The 18,540-nt window shown below is 42.4% G+C and overlaps 2 protein-coding genes across 2 annotated transcripts; one reads left to right on the plus strand and one right to left on the minus strand.

The window, feature by feature from the left end:
• Positions 1 to 1,323: 1,323 nt before the first annotated feature.
• On the minus strand, positions 1,324 to 12,791 carry rps6kb1b (ribosomal protein S6 kinase B1b). Its single transcript, XM_006799843.3, has 15 exons — positions 12,622 to 12,791; positions 10,987 to 11,024; positions 10,767 to 10,887; positions 10,571 to 10,639; positions 6,518 to 6,665; positions 5,773 to 5,830; positions 5,444 to 5,544; positions 5,246 to 5,336; positions 5,031 to 5,121; positions 4,796 to 4,903; positions 4,653 to 4,715; positions 4,444 to 4,521; positions 4,195 to 4,302; positions 3,801 to 3,913; positions 1,324 to 2,726 (listed from the first exon to the last, which is right to left on the minus strand). The coding sequence occupies exons 1-15, from the start codon at positions 12,688 to 12,690 to the stop codon at positions 2,471 to 2,473; spliced, it is 1,512 nt and encodes a 503-aa protein (XP_006799906.1). The 5' UTR covers positions 12,691 to 12,791; the 3' UTR covers positions 1,324 to 2,470.
• Positions 12,792 to 14,222: 1,431 nt separating this feature from the next.
• Positions 14,223 to 18,319, plus strand: tubd1 (tubulin, delta 1). The gene is made up of 8 exons (XM_006799842.3): positions 14,223 to 14,563; positions 14,650 to 14,797; positions 14,888 to 15,104; positions 15,176 to 15,407; positions 16,067 to 16,231; positions 16,325 to 16,453; positions 16,661 to 16,844; positions 16,957 to 18,319. The coding sequence occupies exons 1-8, from the start codon at positions 14,413 to 14,415 to the stop codon at positions 17,060 to 17,062; spliced, it is 1,332 nt and encodes a 443-aa protein (XP_006799905.2). The 5' UTR covers positions 14,223 to 14,412; the 3' UTR covers positions 17,063 to 18,319.
• The last annotated feature ends 221 nt before the right edge of the window (positions 18,320 to 18,540 follow it).

The raw sequence follows: 18,540 nt of genomic DNA on the forward strand, positions 1-18,540 counted from the left end.
TACTTACCTGGATGATTGAGCGTGGATCAAGACAGTGTAGCTCTGATGAGTACTTTCTAACTAAGCGGCCAATCAAGGACCAGTGAGACATCCGTTTTGTTTTTTTTTAAAGCTAGACCCACTGATGTACTCGTACTCAGCTGTGCACAGAGGTCTCTCACGCCTCTTTCCATTACACTCAGCTCTTTGAAGGGAGTAGTACACATAGTTGCATTAAAACCATTTTGAGACTATAAGTAACACTAAACTAGCCAAGTGTTCTTCAGCTGTGACAGCATCACTGGAAAAAGTTTATTTTTTTATCATCAATCAGCTTTTTTGACACATTCGTGAACACTGGAATACAGCATTGATGGTTGGTAAAAATGTCCTCTATATGCCTGTGTAGATATTCCACTGAAAATTATACGTTTATGAGAAATTATTATATAATGCTTCATTTGAAGAGCTATACACAGATATGCTTTCCTTAAAAAAAAAGTTTCAATGTGATCTCACAAGCCCAAGAGTGGAAGTGTATCTCTTTGGCAGGTGGTTCATTCCCAAGTTTTTATCATTACATATTTGTAGCAGGCAGATAAGGGTTTTACTTGCCGTTGCCTGTAAGAAATGAAAAGAATTTAATGGCCACCAAACAATTCAGATCTCAGACCAGCAGCCTTTGGAGTGAAAGTTGACGAGTGTGTTTTTTCTGATGTTTTTCATACTGTACACACATTCATGAATGAATTTCTCTGAAACCAGCACTCAAAAGTCTGACTGTGTCAGATAGAAAAGCAGAAGTGCACAATCAGGGTTTGTGTGAGGGTACGGCTACCTTTGAACTCAAATGGTTTTGTAAACTGCGTTTTTATAGGTTTTTTTCCCCACGTTTTTGTTCAGTCCCTCATAGTTTACATTAAATGAACCACTTCAAATGACCGTGGGGCCTTTCATGTTCATTTGTGGCCATGTTTTATTTTTTTTTTAAACAGCTGAGATTCAGCTTTTTCAGCATTATCAGGGCGCTGTGATTGTTTTGATTTTGTTTGGGAATCAGTAAAGTGTGAAGTTTTTTTAGTAGAGGTTTCAGATTATTTCCTGATAAGCTAGTCTCCATCTTTAAAATAATTAATTTTTTTTAAATTACTTTATTATTTTTTTTTACTTTGCACCTTTTGTGTTTGTGATGAGTTCAAATCTCCAGTTACAAAAGGAAAAAGAACTGATCAGATGTCTGGTGATACATTCAAATGTGCTCGCAGCACAACTTTGTAATTAAACGATATGCAAACATACAAGGTCTCCCGGTGTTTTTCTTGAAATTAAAACACGACACGGCAGTTTGTATTTCTTTTACAGTTTATTTATAATTTTTCTTGCTTTCCGAGATTTCTAAAACGTTGCTCCTTAACAAGTTAATGCAGAGGCAAGGAGGCTGTAAATGCTGCTCCAGGCTTTTGGAGCATAAAAACGGCAGACAGTCCAGATCAACTGGTGCCGCAGTCTCCGATGTGAATCATTCCACGGGTCAGGTGAGGTCCGACGTCCCGAAAACCGCAGGGGCGCAGCATCTCCTGCTGGGTGTAAGACTGAGGAGGGTGGGTCAAAGAAAGCAGCACCGAAATCAGTTTGATGTTTTGTGTGACGGTAGGGGAAGAGACAGTGGTTCACGCTAATGCTGAATGAGGCTCGTGTACCTGATGACGTGCCGGCTAACCCCAGTGATACAACCCATAGTGTGGTAGTGCCTGAAGAGTGGATAACTGAGGGAGGGATCCCACGCCAAATGAACCATTTCACACGTCATCCATAACACCGACGCTCAAAGATTGTAAAAGTCAACAGGGGTTTTACTCCTTTGAATCGAGGCTCTCTGGTTCATCATGGATGCGTTTATTAAGACAAAGCTATATTCATCATCACCAGAGCTGCCTCTTGTCTGCTACTCAAAGAAAATTTCCTTAATCCTTCTTTTTTTAAAATAAATTCATACCTTTTCACTCAGAGACAGGAAGCATTTTATCTGAGAAGGCCTTTCCAAATTCTTCCAATAGAAGAAGCTCGCCTCCCCCCACTTTTAAACAGCGTAAAGCACTTTGGATATCTTCTAGCCGACTGCATTTCAGTTTGAGTTGCTTGCATACCGTGAGACACGTTACAGGCTGCAGCTCCTCCAAACATCTCCTGTTGTAGTCCATTTGAGTGGGGGTGGGGTCGGGGTAGAAGACGAAGGTCAACAGACCTGAGGTGTCGGAAGTGGTGAGACGTGATATTGTCTGTAGCACTTAACCATAGCACGCCGGAGTCCCAAATGCACGCACAAACTCCAGGTTCTGACAGTATATGTAGTGTGTGGATGTGCAATTTTGGATTTTCATTGTCTCTAGCATCCATTTCTTTTTGCTTTGTTTCTTAAAAAAATAACATTGGTGGGAGGAAGAAAAAAAAACAGTCAAGAAATATACTCTCCTAAACAGTGGCAGCGGGGTCATAGGTTCATACGTAGATGCTCGGGCCGTTTGGCCATGACAGGATAGGCTTGCTGCTTCATCTGAGCAAGGTTGATCCCAGCAGGCTGACGGATGGGGAGAGGGGCCGACGCCTCGGCGCTGGTTGTGATGTCCATCTGCTCTGGGGTGGACAGTTCCATGGCCTGGTCTTGAGGAGACTGGAGGACACCGGGTCCACCGCTGGGAACGAGGGGGCTCCGATGCCAACAGTGCCCCCCTGAAAACTTGACCGGGCTGAAAGCACAGAGGAGAAACAGGTGAATAATGAAAAACGGCAGATTGATTATTTTCTGTATTTTAACAGCAGAAAAAGGGCAAATTCAGACACAGTGACAAGAACAAGTGATTTTATCAGCTGAACTGATGAAATATTGTGATGGAGAACAAAAAAAAGATGATTGAGACTCGCAATACCATGTACACAGTGATCTATAGAGACAGATGTTTCTTTACTGTCTGAGGGAGAACCTCAGGAGTGTGGAGTCGAGCAGATGAGATGGAGAACATCACTAAGTTTGCTCAGTGACCTCCTGCCCTTCACTGGTTTAAATATGCAGACTGGTACAAGATCCAGCATCTTGCGGCACACACTGAAAGATCCGAGCTTCCTCAGAATCCAGAGAGATCTGAGAAAAAGTATTTGTACCCTGGAGAATCAGCAGGATTTCAGCACCGACTACTGTCAAAGTGTGGTGTGATCTTCATCTAAGTAACAGATGCAGTCTTAAAACCATCGGACTAAACTAACACACATGAGGTCAGCTGGACCTTTCATGTCTTTATTGAACTCACTGAGTAAAAACTGACTCCAAGCTGGAAAAACACAGTAACTTCTTGAATTTAGGAACTTATAGAAACTCCTTCGGGAGCAACAACCTGATGTTTCATGCAGCTCATGTCACAGTCACTTAGGTCAGGACTGACTTGTGTTCCCAAACGTAATTCGTGTTCTCCATCAGCCTCTCCTGAGCTTCAGGCCGACTCACCTTGGAACATGCAGGACTTATGATCTGCTGCCTCTTATCACAGGACATCTTTAGAGGTCATGCCACTAATTTTATAATAAAAGCACCACAACTTACAAAATAAAATGTTAACTATATTTATTTTAACTTGTTTTTAAGCCGACTGAGAATCTGCACTATATCTAAAGACCATAAGTGATCATTTTATCCAAAAAACATACTTTTAGTGCGGTATGACATCTGGTAAATGTTACTTCTGTATGAAAAGCATTTGTACCAGAGGCATCAGCCTGAGGACCGTCTGTCGCAACACAAACATGCTCGTTTCTCACGCTGACATTACCTGAGCGGTGTCCTTGGGCTGTCCGTGATGCGTCGGGGTGAGCGGATTTTTGGCTCAAACGAGAATTTTTCTTTGATGTTTTCCAGGACCGATGGAGCGATATACGTGAAACCCTAAATCACAGGGAAAGAAACAGGTCAGGGGAGACGAAGTCGTGTTCAGGACAAAACTAATGAGAGGAATCCTCGTTTACTAACGAGCCAAGTGCAGCGACTGTCAGTCTCAGATTTATTTCTGCCCTGTGATAATTAATAATCTTTACAGTTTACCATTAAATCCTAAAACAACTGAGAAATCATTAAGATGACACCTTACTGTCCTCCTTTGAGCCTTAAGAGATGCTGCATATGGATTGAGTACTGAAAACTCTAACAGAGCCCGAGTCAGGAGTTACCAGGAAGGCTTGATTGGCGCTCTCGCTGAGGGTCGAGTCATCCGGGCTATCGACGGGCGTCTGACTGGTGAACTTTGAGTCAAACTGACTCACGTCGTCAGCCGATTGCTGCGAAGACAGAAGAGAGGACACGCAGGTGAGGGGGTACAGCAACACGAGCGCGTCTGAAACAGGAGAGGTTGCGATTCCCGAAACGTAACTTGAAACTTAAGTCGAGGACTTCTTGCAGTTTCCCGCTCGAGTACTCACCAGAAAAGGCTTGAAGGGAGGCTCCACTTTCCGAGCCAGCAACTCCTCCCAGTTGATGTGTCGGAAGAAGGTATGACTCTATGGCACAACCACGCACAAAGCGCAATGAACAGATGGAATATGCGTGTTCTGCATCTATAGATAAGCACTGAGTAGTTCGTGGCAGAGCTGGTGCGACTCATCGCCGACATCCAGCTGCATATTCTCACCTGCACCTCTGCAGCGTCTCCTGCTCCTGCTCCCAGGCGCGATGAAGCGTTTCTCTTTAGCAACTGCAAAAAAGTAAGAAATAAAAATAAGAAGACAATAACAAGACAAACTAACAGGAGGGAAAAAAACAACCTCTAGATACCTTTTTTAGGAGGTCTCGAGCTTCATGTGTGAGGTACGGCGGGAGGCTGAGCTTACACTTCAGGATCTTGTCAATTGTCTTTTTTCGGTTTTCACCAGTGAAAGGCGGCTGCAGTAAAAGATGGAGCTGAGGTTACTCTACCGTCGCTAATGCGGATTCATATTTCATAACAGTCCATTAATAAGAGCCAATGAGAAAGCTTTTTTTCTTTCCAGGCTGTTAATGTTTAACTGACCGCTCCTGTGAGCATGTCGTACATCAGAGCGCCCAGACTCCACCAGTCCACCGCTCTGTTGTGCCCGCTTCTCATGAGGATCTCTGGAGCCCTGTGATAATGCGAGTGCTTATTACTGGTGCAGCAATATTACTTAGCAAAGATCATCAAGCGGCCACGAAGAGCGACTCTCATTGCTGGATAACAGATTAATTAAAAACAAGAAGTGTACTCACATATATTCAATGGTGCCACAGAAAGTGTGCGTGACCGTGCCGTCGTGAATGGATTCTTTACACAGCCCGAAGTCTGTCAGCTTTACGTGACCTTTGAGGAAAACATTAGCCTCACATTAACATATATATTGAAAAAGAACTGCCATTATAAATCTTAAGGTCATTTTTGATTTTTTTTTTAGCCATTTCCCGTCTCACCTTGGCTGTTAAGCATGATGTTCTCGGGCTTTAGGTCTCTGTAGATGATGCCCTTCTGGTGCAGGTGACCCAGAGCCATGGAGATCTCTGCCAGGTAAAAACTAAAGAAAGAGAAAAACTTTAAGCCGGTCTGAGGTCCACATTGCATCTGAGCCGTCAGACAAGAAAAGACAAAGCATATATTTTGCTACTTATGCTTATCTGCAGTGTAACAGAACTCATTCAGACTGCCGACATCTATAACAGAGGTCTCTGAGATATTACATCATCTTCAACCAATCCGAACATTTCATCCTGCAATCTGTGTTTCAGTGCGTCGTCGTGCTCACCAGGCTGTGTCTTCCATGAAGATGCCCTCTCTCTCCAGCTGCATAAAGAGTTCTCCTCCTGCACAGGTGAACACATGTTCATGCTACTAACAGCCATATATGCACACTCCTAAATGTCTGACCCGTGTGGAACAGCCGAGTAGAAATAACAGGTGACTGTCAGGTTCTCGTGTTCGATAGATGCAATAAATGCATGATTAACAAGACAGCTACAGTGTAAGGGATGTGTGCATTAGATCCTGTTACATACAGTTTGAAGACAGCGTGAGAGCACTCTGGAGAGATGAGAGAGTGAAGAAGGAAAAGAAAAAGGGTGGAAAATAAAATGCAAAGAACTCGGATTTCAGTGTATTTACAATATTCAGATCTGATGTTTACACTGAACCTGGTTTCTTCCTGTTAAAAGGGAGTTTTTCCTTCCCACTGTCACCAAAACATTTGCTCATAGGGTTGAGGGGGTCATATGATTGTTGTAGTTGCATTTCCGGTAATTTTATATTTTATCTGGTGCGAGGTTTCAGAGGGATTTGAGGTTGTGACGTAAGGTAAATTGCGTAGATTTCCCACTGAAGCATAAATCCCCTGTAAGACGCATCTATGTGCCAATTTTGGTTGCTCAACTCGTGCTGGTTTTTAGGAGCTCACAGGCAGACAGAGATTTCACGCATATAGTAAGATACAAGAAGAGTGCCTGCTAGGAGCCATATTAACGCTCTGTATATGTGAGTGTACTGCTTGCACTGACCACTCAGATACTCCAGGATGAGGTATAGCTTCCCTCCCGTCTGAAAGGCGTAGATGAGATCAACAATGAAGGGATGCTTCACTTCCTCCAGGATGTTCCTCTCCGCCTTGGTGTGGGCTGTGTCCTTGGCGTTGCGCACAATCATAGCCTGCAAATGAACAAATCGACATTATTTAAGAAGCAGACACAGCAGGATTATATGCAGCATATTTTTGGTCACTGCCTGTTTGTCCCGCGTGACTAATACAGAGAAAATAACAAGACTTCACTGTAAGACTCAGGGCTTCAGCTTAGTCATCTGCAGTACGGTGGGCAGAACAACTCAAAAGCTTGACCAACAACACGCCACCCATCCAGGCGACACAGAGACACTATATACGTATGTGAGTCACAGTGTAAGTAAAAGATGACATTTTACACAAGTGACTAAATTTGTACCCCGAAAATAAACGACCGCGTGGATGTTCTTAGTTTGAAAAGCTACTTCTGTGTCCATTAAACACTTAAGTTCCTCAAAATAAAATGCTGTAACATCGTATTTTGCAATATGAAAGTAAAATTAGCAAAGCCCATCATATTTGATATCGTGCACAGACAGAACTCAATTAATTCACTGCTGTCGCCACGAAGTGCAAAACCCTTTAAAGTAAAAACATTTTGCATTTGGCTGCCGAGTTGGATCACATGACACAACCAGCTGGATAGTGCAGTACTTAACAAATGTATTAGTGTAAGGTTTATGTCAGAGCTGGCCTAAAGTCAAAAGTATTTGTAATTACATTACTAATGTTGTAGTAATGTAATGTTTTAGTGGTTGAATGTCATGCATCAAGTCCAGTGTGCTGTCTCTGTTCTTCTGTTTGTCATTTGTCAGATAAATAATACCAAGGTTTGGGGTTTTCTTAGAGAGATATTTGTGTTTTCTTGTTTTTAATCAGCACGTGCTGAGTGGTGTCTCACTTTGGTCAAGCTTTTGAGTCTTTTGGGCTATGTTCACACTGTGGGTCTTAATGCTCAATTCCGATTTTTTGATCAAATCCGATTTTTTTGCCTGCTCGTTCACACTACAAATAAAATGCGACAGCAAACATGCTCTAGTGTGAATGCTCAAAGCGGCCCGCATGCGCAAAAGAAGATGTCACACACAACGCGCTCTGTTTAGACCCAGAGCAAGCAGTATTGTTTGACTGACGGCCCTTAATATAAAGACTTCGGACTTTACATTTCCCAATTTTTGCTTTAAGTTATTTTGTTATTTACATAATAATGTAGATAACCTAATAATGATCCTTATTGCTGTTTTAGAGGAGCGGTGCTTCAAAGGATAGTTGCAGATTTCTGTCAGAATCTGCAGATTATATGTTAACGTTTCTCCAACGTTGTCTTCCCAGCAGTTTCACCGGATGGCCAGGAAGCGTTCGCGATGTCTTATCGGGCGCTTCTCTGGCGCTGATAATTGGAGTCTGTCTTGTGTCAGTGACGTAAAAGACGGATTTAATGCGACTTGATCATTCACACAGCAGTCGCTTTCTGAAACATCGGATATGTATCAGATTCAGTACCACATACGAAAGTGACCCAGATCGGATTTGAAAATATCGGATTTGTGCCGTTCACACTGTCATACCAGGATTGGATATGGGTCGCATAGAGTCAAAAAAATCGGATTTGATGCGCTTTCGCCTGCAGTGTGAACGTAGCCTTAGTCTTCCATATGAAAGCAGCAGAATCACATTTCATTATTATTATTCTAAGTCTACTTTCATAAGTTTAGCAAGTCAGATCAATCACCTGGTCACTTATAAACTAAACAAAAAAACATGCATTAAAATACGCGCAGCCCTACCAGAGTACACCGGGAATCATTATGTGCACAGAGAGAAGAAAAGCACTCTTCCTTCACTCTTCTTTTTGTTTACTAAACACTTTTGTCAGAAGGCCAAAGAGCTGCCCGTCAGCAACTACGCTGCCTCAGCACTGAGTGAAAGACCAATGAGAACTGGCTGATTTGTGCAATTTAATGTGAATTTCCAGCTCTTCTCACTTCTTCCAACTAGTCTACTAACACGTGCTTATGAAGCATCTCAGAAGTCTGCAGTCCAACCTCAGGACTTTGAGCCTTTTCCCTCTCTCACTCTCACACATGCAGCCCTGAATCAAAGTTCCAACTAGAGAGTAAATCAGAAATTATATGACGGTTTTATGGCAGTCGAGGCTGAAACATTAACACACAGGATGATGACGATGCGTTCAGCAGTTCAGCTATCACGTTCAAAACACTGACAGGCTGAAGCAAACGCGACTACTCTGGATTTTATACGGTGCTGTACAAAAGTCTTAAGCCAACTCTCTTTTCTTTACATCTTACCAAGAGAACGGGAAACAGGTGCAGCAAATTATTGAAACACGCAAACATACACGGAAATACAATTTATGAGGCAAAGGAAGAGTTTGTACAATTCTAACAAGCTTTGAAGTCAACTACTTTTATCCTTTAACACAGACTGAACTCAGTTAGGAAAGCTGTCGTGTCATTTCTTTAAGTAGTCTTCAGGAATAGTTTTCCAAACTTCTTGAAGGACATTCAAAGCTCTTCTTTGGATGTTCTCTGTCAAGATGATCACACACAGCTTCAGTAATGTTGAGGTCCGGCATCTGGGGAGGCCAATCCATGACAGAGTATTGATGGATATTTTCCTATTTCTCATGGACATGACTTTCAGATACTATTCATCTGCTTTGGATATTTTTTTAAGGCCTGTCGCATCTTCTTTTTGTCCCCCACTTGCCAAGTTTCCTCAAATTTTTTGAAGGACACACTGAACACCATGCTAAGATATGCCAAATTTTCAACCAAACCTATTTTATGCCTGTCAGCCTGATAAATCTTTGTAGATTCACCTTAAGAGATGTGCTTTTGTGACACTACACTGCTGCTACTAGCAGCAAAGTGCCTAAAGATACAACTTGAATGATTCAGTTTAGTGTAAAAGAACGTGGTTTACCAGCCTCGAGAACTATTCCTCAAGCCCACTTTAAAAATGACAAGAAGGTCATTTAAAAGTCATCCCAGTGGAAGCAAGATATGAGGGGTAGCTCAGGACCTTTACACAGTACTCTACATACGTTTTCTACTGAAGCTATAGGTTCAAAGGGACACATTTGGCAAATGAGTGGATTGAACGTTCTCACGTGTTTTGTATCGACGCATTTGGTTCGCTTTGATTTTTCTTTGAAAAATACTGAAAACAAACCAAACCACAGGAAATCGCTCCAAGTTTAAAACTGATTCGAGTCAATGAACGACAGGTGTGACAACGCCCTAAGTTGTGAATCACTGCTCAAACTTTATCTGATTGTTTTAAATTAAGAAGAATATCTAAGCTTTTCCTTCACTGGACATGAAATCTGAATGGAAGTTTTATCTCAGTGCGATCTCTGGAAAATTCTGGTATTTAACTCAAATTCTGCATTCATACAGTGATCTCTTTCCACATGGAGGGAACAACTGGCAGGTTAGGACAGACCAACGTGCGATGATAAACTGTAGTTTAAGAAAATAAATGTATGCAACTGGGAATTTTGGGCAAGTCAGGACTGATTTCATACCTTGAGATGCTTCATAAAGCTGGCCTCTATCGCCACCCTACAGCCCCGTATCAGAGCTGTGCCGCTGCCTTAAAGCCAAGGGGTTTAAACAAATAACTGAAACGTGGCAGTTCTTTAATGTGTCACCAGGGTCACGTAAGCCAATAAAGCAGAAGCAGTGTGAGAATCGAGCAGCGTCTAATGGGCTGAGGCAGAGTGTTTTAAGTGCCAAGGCTGCAGCAGAGCAGAGCTGATGGCAATCTACCAACTAGCAGTGAAATCTTACCCGGCCACAGGCTTCAGAGGCAGCCAGTGTTTGCAGACCAAAGCATCGTAATGTTTAATGACAAACATGCAGCTGTGTTCATATGAAACATGATGAGAGGAGCTCTAATTGATGAACAGGATTGTGTGTTCTGGAATTGGCGAACGGTAACATAGCAAAGAAAAGCGGAAGAAATGTACCTTTTTTAAAACTTTCATGGCAAATATTTTGCCCGCTGCAGCGCCAACAACCTTTCGAACTTGAAAAACCTGCCCAGGGAGGAAAGGGATCGACATGTCAAAAAGATGCGCTTTAAGAAATGCGGGTCAAAGCAATAACAGATGCCACATCACAGACACCAAATAAAAGAGAGCGCTTTGTCAAGGCAATGATTACCTTTCCGTAGCCACCCTTCCCCAGGACGCGCAGCAGCTCGAAGCACTCCGGTCGGATGTTCTCTGTGCCCTGATTGACGTTGTCCTCGGATATCTCGATCTTCTCGCAGTCATCCATGTTGCTGCAGTGAGACATGTTCGACTTTCTATTATGCCCGTGCCTCTTTTTGACCTCTTTGGTTATAAAAAAATCTCACACAAGTCAAGTTTTAAAAACTTACAACTCAATGCACTGCTCCATGAGATCAGCGATTTGACCCTGGGAGAAAAAGAGGAAAACAAAACAAAGTTGTGAAGGATTTTTCTTCGTTTTTGTCATGAACAGAATCCACAGCAGCCATGGTGTAAATGGCTGGGACTTATAAATAGCGCCTTCCTACTAAAGTTCTTCAAAGTGCTTCTTTCTACACGTCTTATTCATCCAATCACACACGGGACTATTCACTATCCCTAAGTGCTTTTTCTAACACTCACACTCTGATGGATGCACCCAGGGAAACTTTCAGTTTGCCCAAGGATACATTAATATGTGGACTGAAGGCGCTTGTGACAGATCCATCGGTTTTTAAGGCTTTCTCTCAGCTTTTAACTTCATAATAATGGATTGGATTTATATAGCGCTTTACAATGCCACTATTCATTCATTCTCACATTCACACACTGGTGGAGGCAAGCTACGGTTGTAGCTGGGGCAGACTGACAGAAGTGAGGCTGCCCTAACCCTAACCCATCGGCCCCTCTGGCAGTAGTGTCAGTGTCTTGCCCAAGGACACAACGACCAGGACAGAGAACCGGGATCGAACCGGCGACCTTCCGGATACAGATGCGCTTCCCAACTCCCTGAGCCACGGTCACCCTTCATAAGGACATACCCAGTCTTCTACGTGTTTAAGTAACAACTACAATAAAGTGTTTCTAACACTGTGCTTAGCAGCATGCAGGGCAACAGCTGTTTACATTTAGAGCTGACTTGTTTCATCAATAAATTCTTGTGAATTCAGTTACTCAGCAGCTCTTTTGAATATTGATTAATGCTTCCAATCAATCTTTAGCAAAAAATACCAAACATTTTCTTCTCACAGCTTCTCCACTTGCTGGTTTTTTTGCCTTGCAATCAGTAATAACTGATCTACAACTCACTTAAATAATCACTCATGAAAACAGTAAATATTTATAGCAGTACCTAAATTATAGCCTCTTGCACAATAGCCTTAATAAAAAAAATCTTCCTCTTTAAAGAGGCTGATGTGACCTTTCAGCAAAGCTTTCTTGATAAAGTTTACACATATAGACAGTGTGTGCTGTGTATTGCACTCTCTTCTGTTCAGCAGCTGCACTTGGAAGTTTTTTTTTTCTTGTTTTTGTAATAAGAAGCCGAGACTCTGACAGCAGCTCTTCAAAGCCCCTCATTTTAAAAATGCAGTGTATTTCTGGAGTATTGCGGACACTCCGGTGCACATTCCCACTCTGGCTGTCACAGTCCTGCCAAAATAAACTGTTGCGCTCGGAGCCACATTTATCACTGCAGCACCTTTGGCCAAGTAAGGACGTCTTGCTCAACTCCCAACATGACAGCGCTGGGCTTTGACACAGCGTCAACACCGTGCGCATGTCATCGCCGGATCACGTTAGCATTAAAGCTGGTGACAGCTCTGTCGCGATCCCGGTCATGCTAATTAGCACTAGCTTCGGCTATGTCCCTGTGTGAAAAGGGCCTGAGCTGTCCGGCTGCAGGAAAAGGCCTGCGGGCGGCTGTCAGGCAGGCTACCAGGCTAAGCAGCTAGCTTCCGTGCGTGGAGAGTTTCTGCTGTGACAGCTTTCGCGGTAAATCGTCAGCGTCTCCCGCTAAAGTATACCTCCTCGTTCTCATCGTCGGAGACATTTTCCTCCGGCTGGTCCAAATCAATGTCAAACACTCCAGCCATGGCAGCGCTTCGCTCGGATCGCTCTGTCACACACCGCAAGAATAGCAGGAGTCCCCCACCTCATGGACAAACACACACCGCCGCCATAACCGGCTACTACACTGAGCATGCGCACTGCGGCACTCACAAAGTGGGCGGTAACCTCTTTTCATTTTGTCACAAATACGCTACACTGCTTTTTTCACAAGTTAGGATTCACTGCTGGGAATTCCTCCTCTGGCTTTTATTTAATTCATAAACTTGGAAATTGTTATATTCGTAAATAAAATACGTTTATTTAAGCTTAAATATTAACAAGTAATGTGTAAGTCTAAAAGCCGGCCAAACATTAACATTCACTTTACAAGATTTGTAGACAAGGGTACTGTTAAATATGAAAGCTTGACGTAACTCTTGAAGGCAGAGATAAGTATTACAATTTATAATAATACAAATTTTAAAATTTTACTAAACACTTGTTACATATCCTACAATGAAATATTAAGGCAACATTAAGAAAAAACTCCCTTTTGAGAATAAAGTCGAAATTTCGAGATTAAACTCGAAATTATATTTGCAAATTTTTTGTGTGTTTTTCCAGGTTGTGTGTTTTTTTTTCTGGCCAGATGCAGCTCTCTGCACCATCTCTTCAAGTCCTTCTGTTTATCACCACAATGTGTTTGTGTTTATGTGCTAAAAGATAAATATTAAACTATGAATGAACTAGAATCAGTTTATGCTTATTAAACTGATTCTGAAATACGATTTCATTTACTCATCGACAAAAGGCACGTGAAACAACTTTAATCTTCACGTTTCAATAGTATTTTAGTATAGTTATAGACTTTATTCTTAAAATAAAATCTTAATGTGGTCCTAAATACTCCTTTGTACCATTCATGCATACCTACATACAAACAAATGATGTGAAAACAATAAAAAGGAAAATTTTGAGTCATTATCTTGGTATTTCATTTACTAAGTATCTTGAAATTTATAGGTACTGACTTAAATTTGATAGCAAAAACGTTTTTCCAACCTAACAAACTACAGTACTTTTAAGTTTGTAAGTTATCGAACTTCTTTCTTTTAGTCTTCCTTTAGTATAATGAAACCATATCATATTTATATACAGACGAAACAAAAGGGACGTTTTTAGCTGACTTTGTTTATAGGATTTTTTGTAATGTGTTTATTTGAAGGTGTGTAATAAGTGTTTAATAACGTTCAAAAAAATTAAAAAATGTTTTTGGATATACATGGTAGATGCTGACAAAGTAAATGGCAATTAAAGGTGGGTGAATCATCCAAATGTCAGTAGTGTCGGTACTGAATCTATACTAGTGCGTTATGATTGATACTTTGTTTCTATTCTCTTACGTTCAGTATATACCCCACTGACTTGTGTTAAATAAATTATTTCTTTGGAAATAAAAATACACATGCACAAACCTTACACATGCACTATGAGAAAGGTCTGAACCTTTTTGTGTTGACTTTACAGAACAAGCTTTAGTTTGATTAAGTTTTATTTTGAAACTTTTGCCGGTTTCGACCGGAAATGCCAGTTCCACTTCTTGTGGCGGCTTCGCGAGCGCTGTAACACCAACGTACCAGATATATCTACAAAGGTATAGACAGCCCCGAAGTTATGAAGCGTTGCGCCATCAGCTCGAGGTCGCGGGTGTGTCACAGCGTGGGTGCCATCGCTCTGTGACCGGTACTGAGTCATCTGGGTGGAACATGTCTGTAGTAACAGTTCAGCTCGGTCAGTGCGGTAACCAGGTGGGTCAGGAGCTGTTTGACATCATTTGTAGCGATGCTCAGGAGGGACAGAGGAAGACGTACAGCGCTGCCAGCTGCGAGCGGTTCTTTCACCAGACTGCACAGGGAGGTACGACGCCTCTCTAATGGTACTAAACAAAGTCTGAGTCCCGTCTTCTGCACTCATGTTTCCTGCCGTGTTTTTCCCTACACCAGACCTCGTTGCCAGGGCGCTGTTGGTAGATATGGAGCCTAAAGTAATCAACCGGAGTATGAGCATGGCTGCAAAGTCTGGCAGGTGGCGCTATGGAGCGAGTTCTCACTTCAGCCAGAAGCAGGGCTCCGGAAACAACTGGGCTAATGGGTAAGGATGGGACAGTATGAGCCCACCTATTCTGGAATACTGTCATTTGATAGCATTCACGCTGATCACCTGTTTCTTTTACTGATCTAGGTATTGTGTCCATGGTCCTCGTCACAGAGACGCAATGGAGGAGCTGGTGAGGCGGGAGGTGGAGTGCTGTGACAGACTGGCTGGGCTTATAGCAATGATGAGTGTGGCAGGGGGGACGGGGTCAGGTGTCGGCACCTACGTTACTCAGTGTCTCCGTGACATTTATCCATCATCCTTTATCCTCAACCACCTTACCTGGCCGTACGGGACTGGAGAGGTGTGGACGCTGACCTATCTTTAACGTGGTATAAAAGAGAATCGTGCTACCTTCTGACTGTTTACTTTCAGGTGATCGTCCAGAACTATAACTCTGTGCTGACGCTGGCTCATCTCTACCAGTTGTCAGACGCCATACTGGTGCACGAGAACGACACGGTGCACAGGATCTGCAGTCGGCTTCTTAACATCAAACACATCTCTTTCAGTGACGTCAACAGGGTCATCGCCCACCAGCTGGGCAGTATCCTGCAGCCTGCGCTCACCGCTGACTCCCATGGAGCATACAGCAGAAATCCTCTGGGTGAGAAAGGACAAACACTACTCACACCTGCAGTTGTGGACTGAAGTTTACACACTCATGGTGGGCTTGAATGTCATGGTAATTGTGGGCTTGTAATTGGTTTTTTTTTTTATTTGGGCTGCTGTTTTTCCAGGTGGAACCTTTGTACAGCATACATCTGTAATGATATTAAAAAACAAGAGTTTCGTTCACAAGTATTCCACACAGGGTCAGAAGTATACATACAGGTTCAAATGTATACATACATTCTGCAACACTTTTAGTAAGTGTTGCAGAAGGATCTGCAATGTCTTTTAACTTGCCGAGACCAATTCACTTCTTGTTAGTGGTCATGATTGAGTACATCTGGTATTTTCTCTTTGGCAGCATGACAAGGATGTGTTTCATAGCCCTCAGTGGACTGACCAATACTCAGAACACTGGGAAAGTCCAATGAACTCAGCGAAGATCTAAGAACATCTGTAGATTTGCACAAGTTGGGAAAGCCTCTGAGAGCCATTTCTAAAGAACTGCAAGTTCCAGGCTCATCAGTTCAAACAATTGTTGGGTCATTAAAGATGTATAATCATATTCTCTGGAGAAAAAAAAGCAGTTGAAACAAATGACTAAAGGTTCCCACAGAGTTTGCCTTTCTCACAATCCAGCCTTTTTTTTGTCAGGTGAATTGGTGAGTGCTCTTGCCTGTCATCCAGAGTACAAACTACTGAGCTTGTGCACCATCCCACAGATGGCCAGTTCCTCCATAGCCTACAGTACGTTTAGCTGGCCGGGGCTGCTCAAACACCTGCGACAGATGCTCATCTCCAACACAAAGATGGAAGAAGGCAAGTGCACACTAACGTAACCGTGTAGCCTGTTATGTCAATGAGATATTGTTGGAAGTGATAGTGAGAGGATCTTTGTTTGTCGTGTGACAGGTATAGACTGGCAGGTGCGTCCTCCTGCTGACTCTGGGCGGAGCAGGAGTCTCACAGGGAGCAGCTTTAACACCTCTCTGGCCAACCTTCTCATCCTGAGAGGGAAAGATGTCTACAGTGCAGAGACAGGTCAGATGGATGGATGAAACATTGATTTAATTTAATTTAATTTAAAGGGGAAAAAGGCAGTGATTGTGTGAGTTTACCAGATAAATTTATGACAGTTGTGTAGGGGATGATGTTTCCAAAAGACTGATTAGAGCAATTCTTTTGTAATGATGTAAGTCTGCAGATTGTACAGAGCAGGGGATGTGAATTATGTGCTTATGTGCTTAGGTGGCATTGATGATCCAGCCCTGTACACCTCCTGGCTCTCACCCAAAGAAGCTTTCAGCTTGTGGAAATCCCCTGTAGCCTTTAATAAGTATGAGAAATCTGCCACGCTGGTCAGTAACAGCCAGGCTCTGCTCAGACCTTTGGATGACATGGTGGGAAAAGCCTGGAATATGTTTGCCTCCAGGTGGGTCAGTCCCTGTACATGCACAGTAAGGAAAAGCTGGTCCCAGAAGTATAACTGAGCAGACAGTTTCTCTTTTTAAAAATTATTTTCTTTCACTTTTCCTGTGTTACAGGGCGTACATCCATCAGTACATTAAATTTGGCATCTCAGAGGAGGACTTCCTAGACAGCTTCACGTCTCTTGAACAGGTGATCTCCAGCTACAGTCAGCTGTGCTAGCACTGGGGACTACTGTGGCTTTCATGTAGATAAGAAAATAACACCTTATGTGTTTTGTATACATTTTTTATATTGCTGCATTGATTTCACATAATTCTTTGAATTCCTGGACTCTGACATCTGCACTGGCGAGAACTGAGACACTGGATGTCTCTATTCAAGATATAATTCTGGAGCTACTTTATACGCTTGCATCTCAAGTAGTATAGTGTCAAGTTATAAGATGGGTAATAAAAGGCTACATTAGTAAAAAACTGTGTAGATCTATGCCAGACACTTGTTACCCCAGATTTGCAATCACAACACCAGACCTACCTCTCGGCTTCCTAGTAGATGCACCTATGGTATCAATTTGAAAATCCTAGATTTGAGAAAATTTGACCTGTGACCTTAAGGTCAAGGTAACTGCGATTCAAACTGGTTTGACATTTTTAATAGATACACCAATGGTATCGATGTTCGTCACCTTGTTCTTGAGTTATTGCATTCACAAACCTGGGCGTCCACGCCCCCTGTCCGACTGGGTGGCTACAAAGGCTGACGGGTAAAAAGTATATCAGAAGAAGATCACCTTGTGAAATCCTCGCTGAGGGATTTGCACAGATCCTGTAATGTGTGCAGCAAGATGCTGGAGATCTGCCAGTCATTCAGTCAGCAGCAAAGTAAATGGCACGTTGCTGGTGTTTGGTCGGGTCAGGAATCCACAACCTCAATGGCTAGAATCTGGAAGCATTTGAGTCAGTGAGGGGCAGGAGGTCACTGAACAAACTGCTCTCCCTCAGGGACAATCCATGTTACCTGCTCCACTCCACACTACTGAGCTCATTCTCCTGCAGCCTCATTCAACCACACTGCCATAAAGAACGCCTCAGGAACTAATTTCTCTAAGAAACTCTACCGCAGCTCTTCTTTTTATGACCGCTGAACACACCTGTCAGTTTCTTACATTTAATCTACATACATTTTTTTTAAATTAATGCTATTCCCACTATTCTTTTGCAGAATGTCTTATGTTTCTTTAACTTCAATTTTCTTCCATTTAATCAGTTGTACATTAACTTTTTGCACTACCTCACATTATTAGGCTTTCACCTGGGCCAGCAGTACTTTTGCAGTGTTTTTATTGTAATTTTACTTTTTATTCTTAAGCCTGCTGCTGTAACAAAGACATTTCCCTTGCAACAAGTCATGTGTTACATAATCAACCATAGCTACAGAAAACATAAGCGAGTGTGTATATTTCTTCTTCCCTTTTTAAGAATGCATCATGTTAAGTTTTTCTATGTAAATAAACTGTATTGGCTACAGCAGCTTAAATATGCATTAAGCAGTAAAATGTCCCAAGCTGAGATCAGCTTAAACGTTTACAGTTGAAATGCAATCAGTGATCATTTTGAAAGGCAGCACCGCACAAAGAAAAGTAGCAAAAGAATCACTTTTCATCTCTTTATTGTTCATGAGTTTTACACAGTAGAAGT

Source organism: Neolamprologus brichardi, chromosome 14 (assembly GCF_056152115.1).
Source record: "Neolamprologus brichardi isolate AB-2024 chromosome 14, ASM5615211v1, whole genome shotgun sequence".
NCBI lineage: Eukaryota > Metazoa > Chordata > Actinopteri > Cichliformes > Cichlidae > Neolamprologus > Neolamprologus brichardi.

Bases quoted from the DNA above. Each gene is read 5' to 3' on its own strand.
- rps6kb1b (XM_006799843.3), bottom strand. From the start codon at position 12,690: ATGGCTGGAGTGTTTGACATTGATTTGGACCAGCCGGAGGAAAATGTC. The intron at 6,666-10,570 runs GTACATTTCTTC...GTTCATTTGCAG, and splicing joins CCATGAAAGTTTTAAAAAAG to GCTATGATTGTGCGCAACGC. The intron at 3,914-4,194 runs GTAACTCCTGAC...CCTGTGATTTAG, and splicing joins GCGCCAATCAAGCCTTCCTG to GGTTTCACGTATATCGCTCC.
- tubd1 (XM_006799842.3), top strand. From the start codon at position 14,413: ATGTCTGTAGTAACAGTTCAGCTCGGTCAGTGCGGTAACCAGGTGGGT. The intron at 14,798-14,887 runs GTAAGGATGGGA...TTACTGATCTAG, and splicing joins GGAAACAACTGGGCTAATGG to GTATTGTGTCCATGGTCCTC. The intron at 16,232-16,324 runs GCAAGTGCACAC...GTCGTGTGACAG, and splicing joins CAACACAAAGATGGAAGAAG to GTATAGACTGGCAGGTGCGT.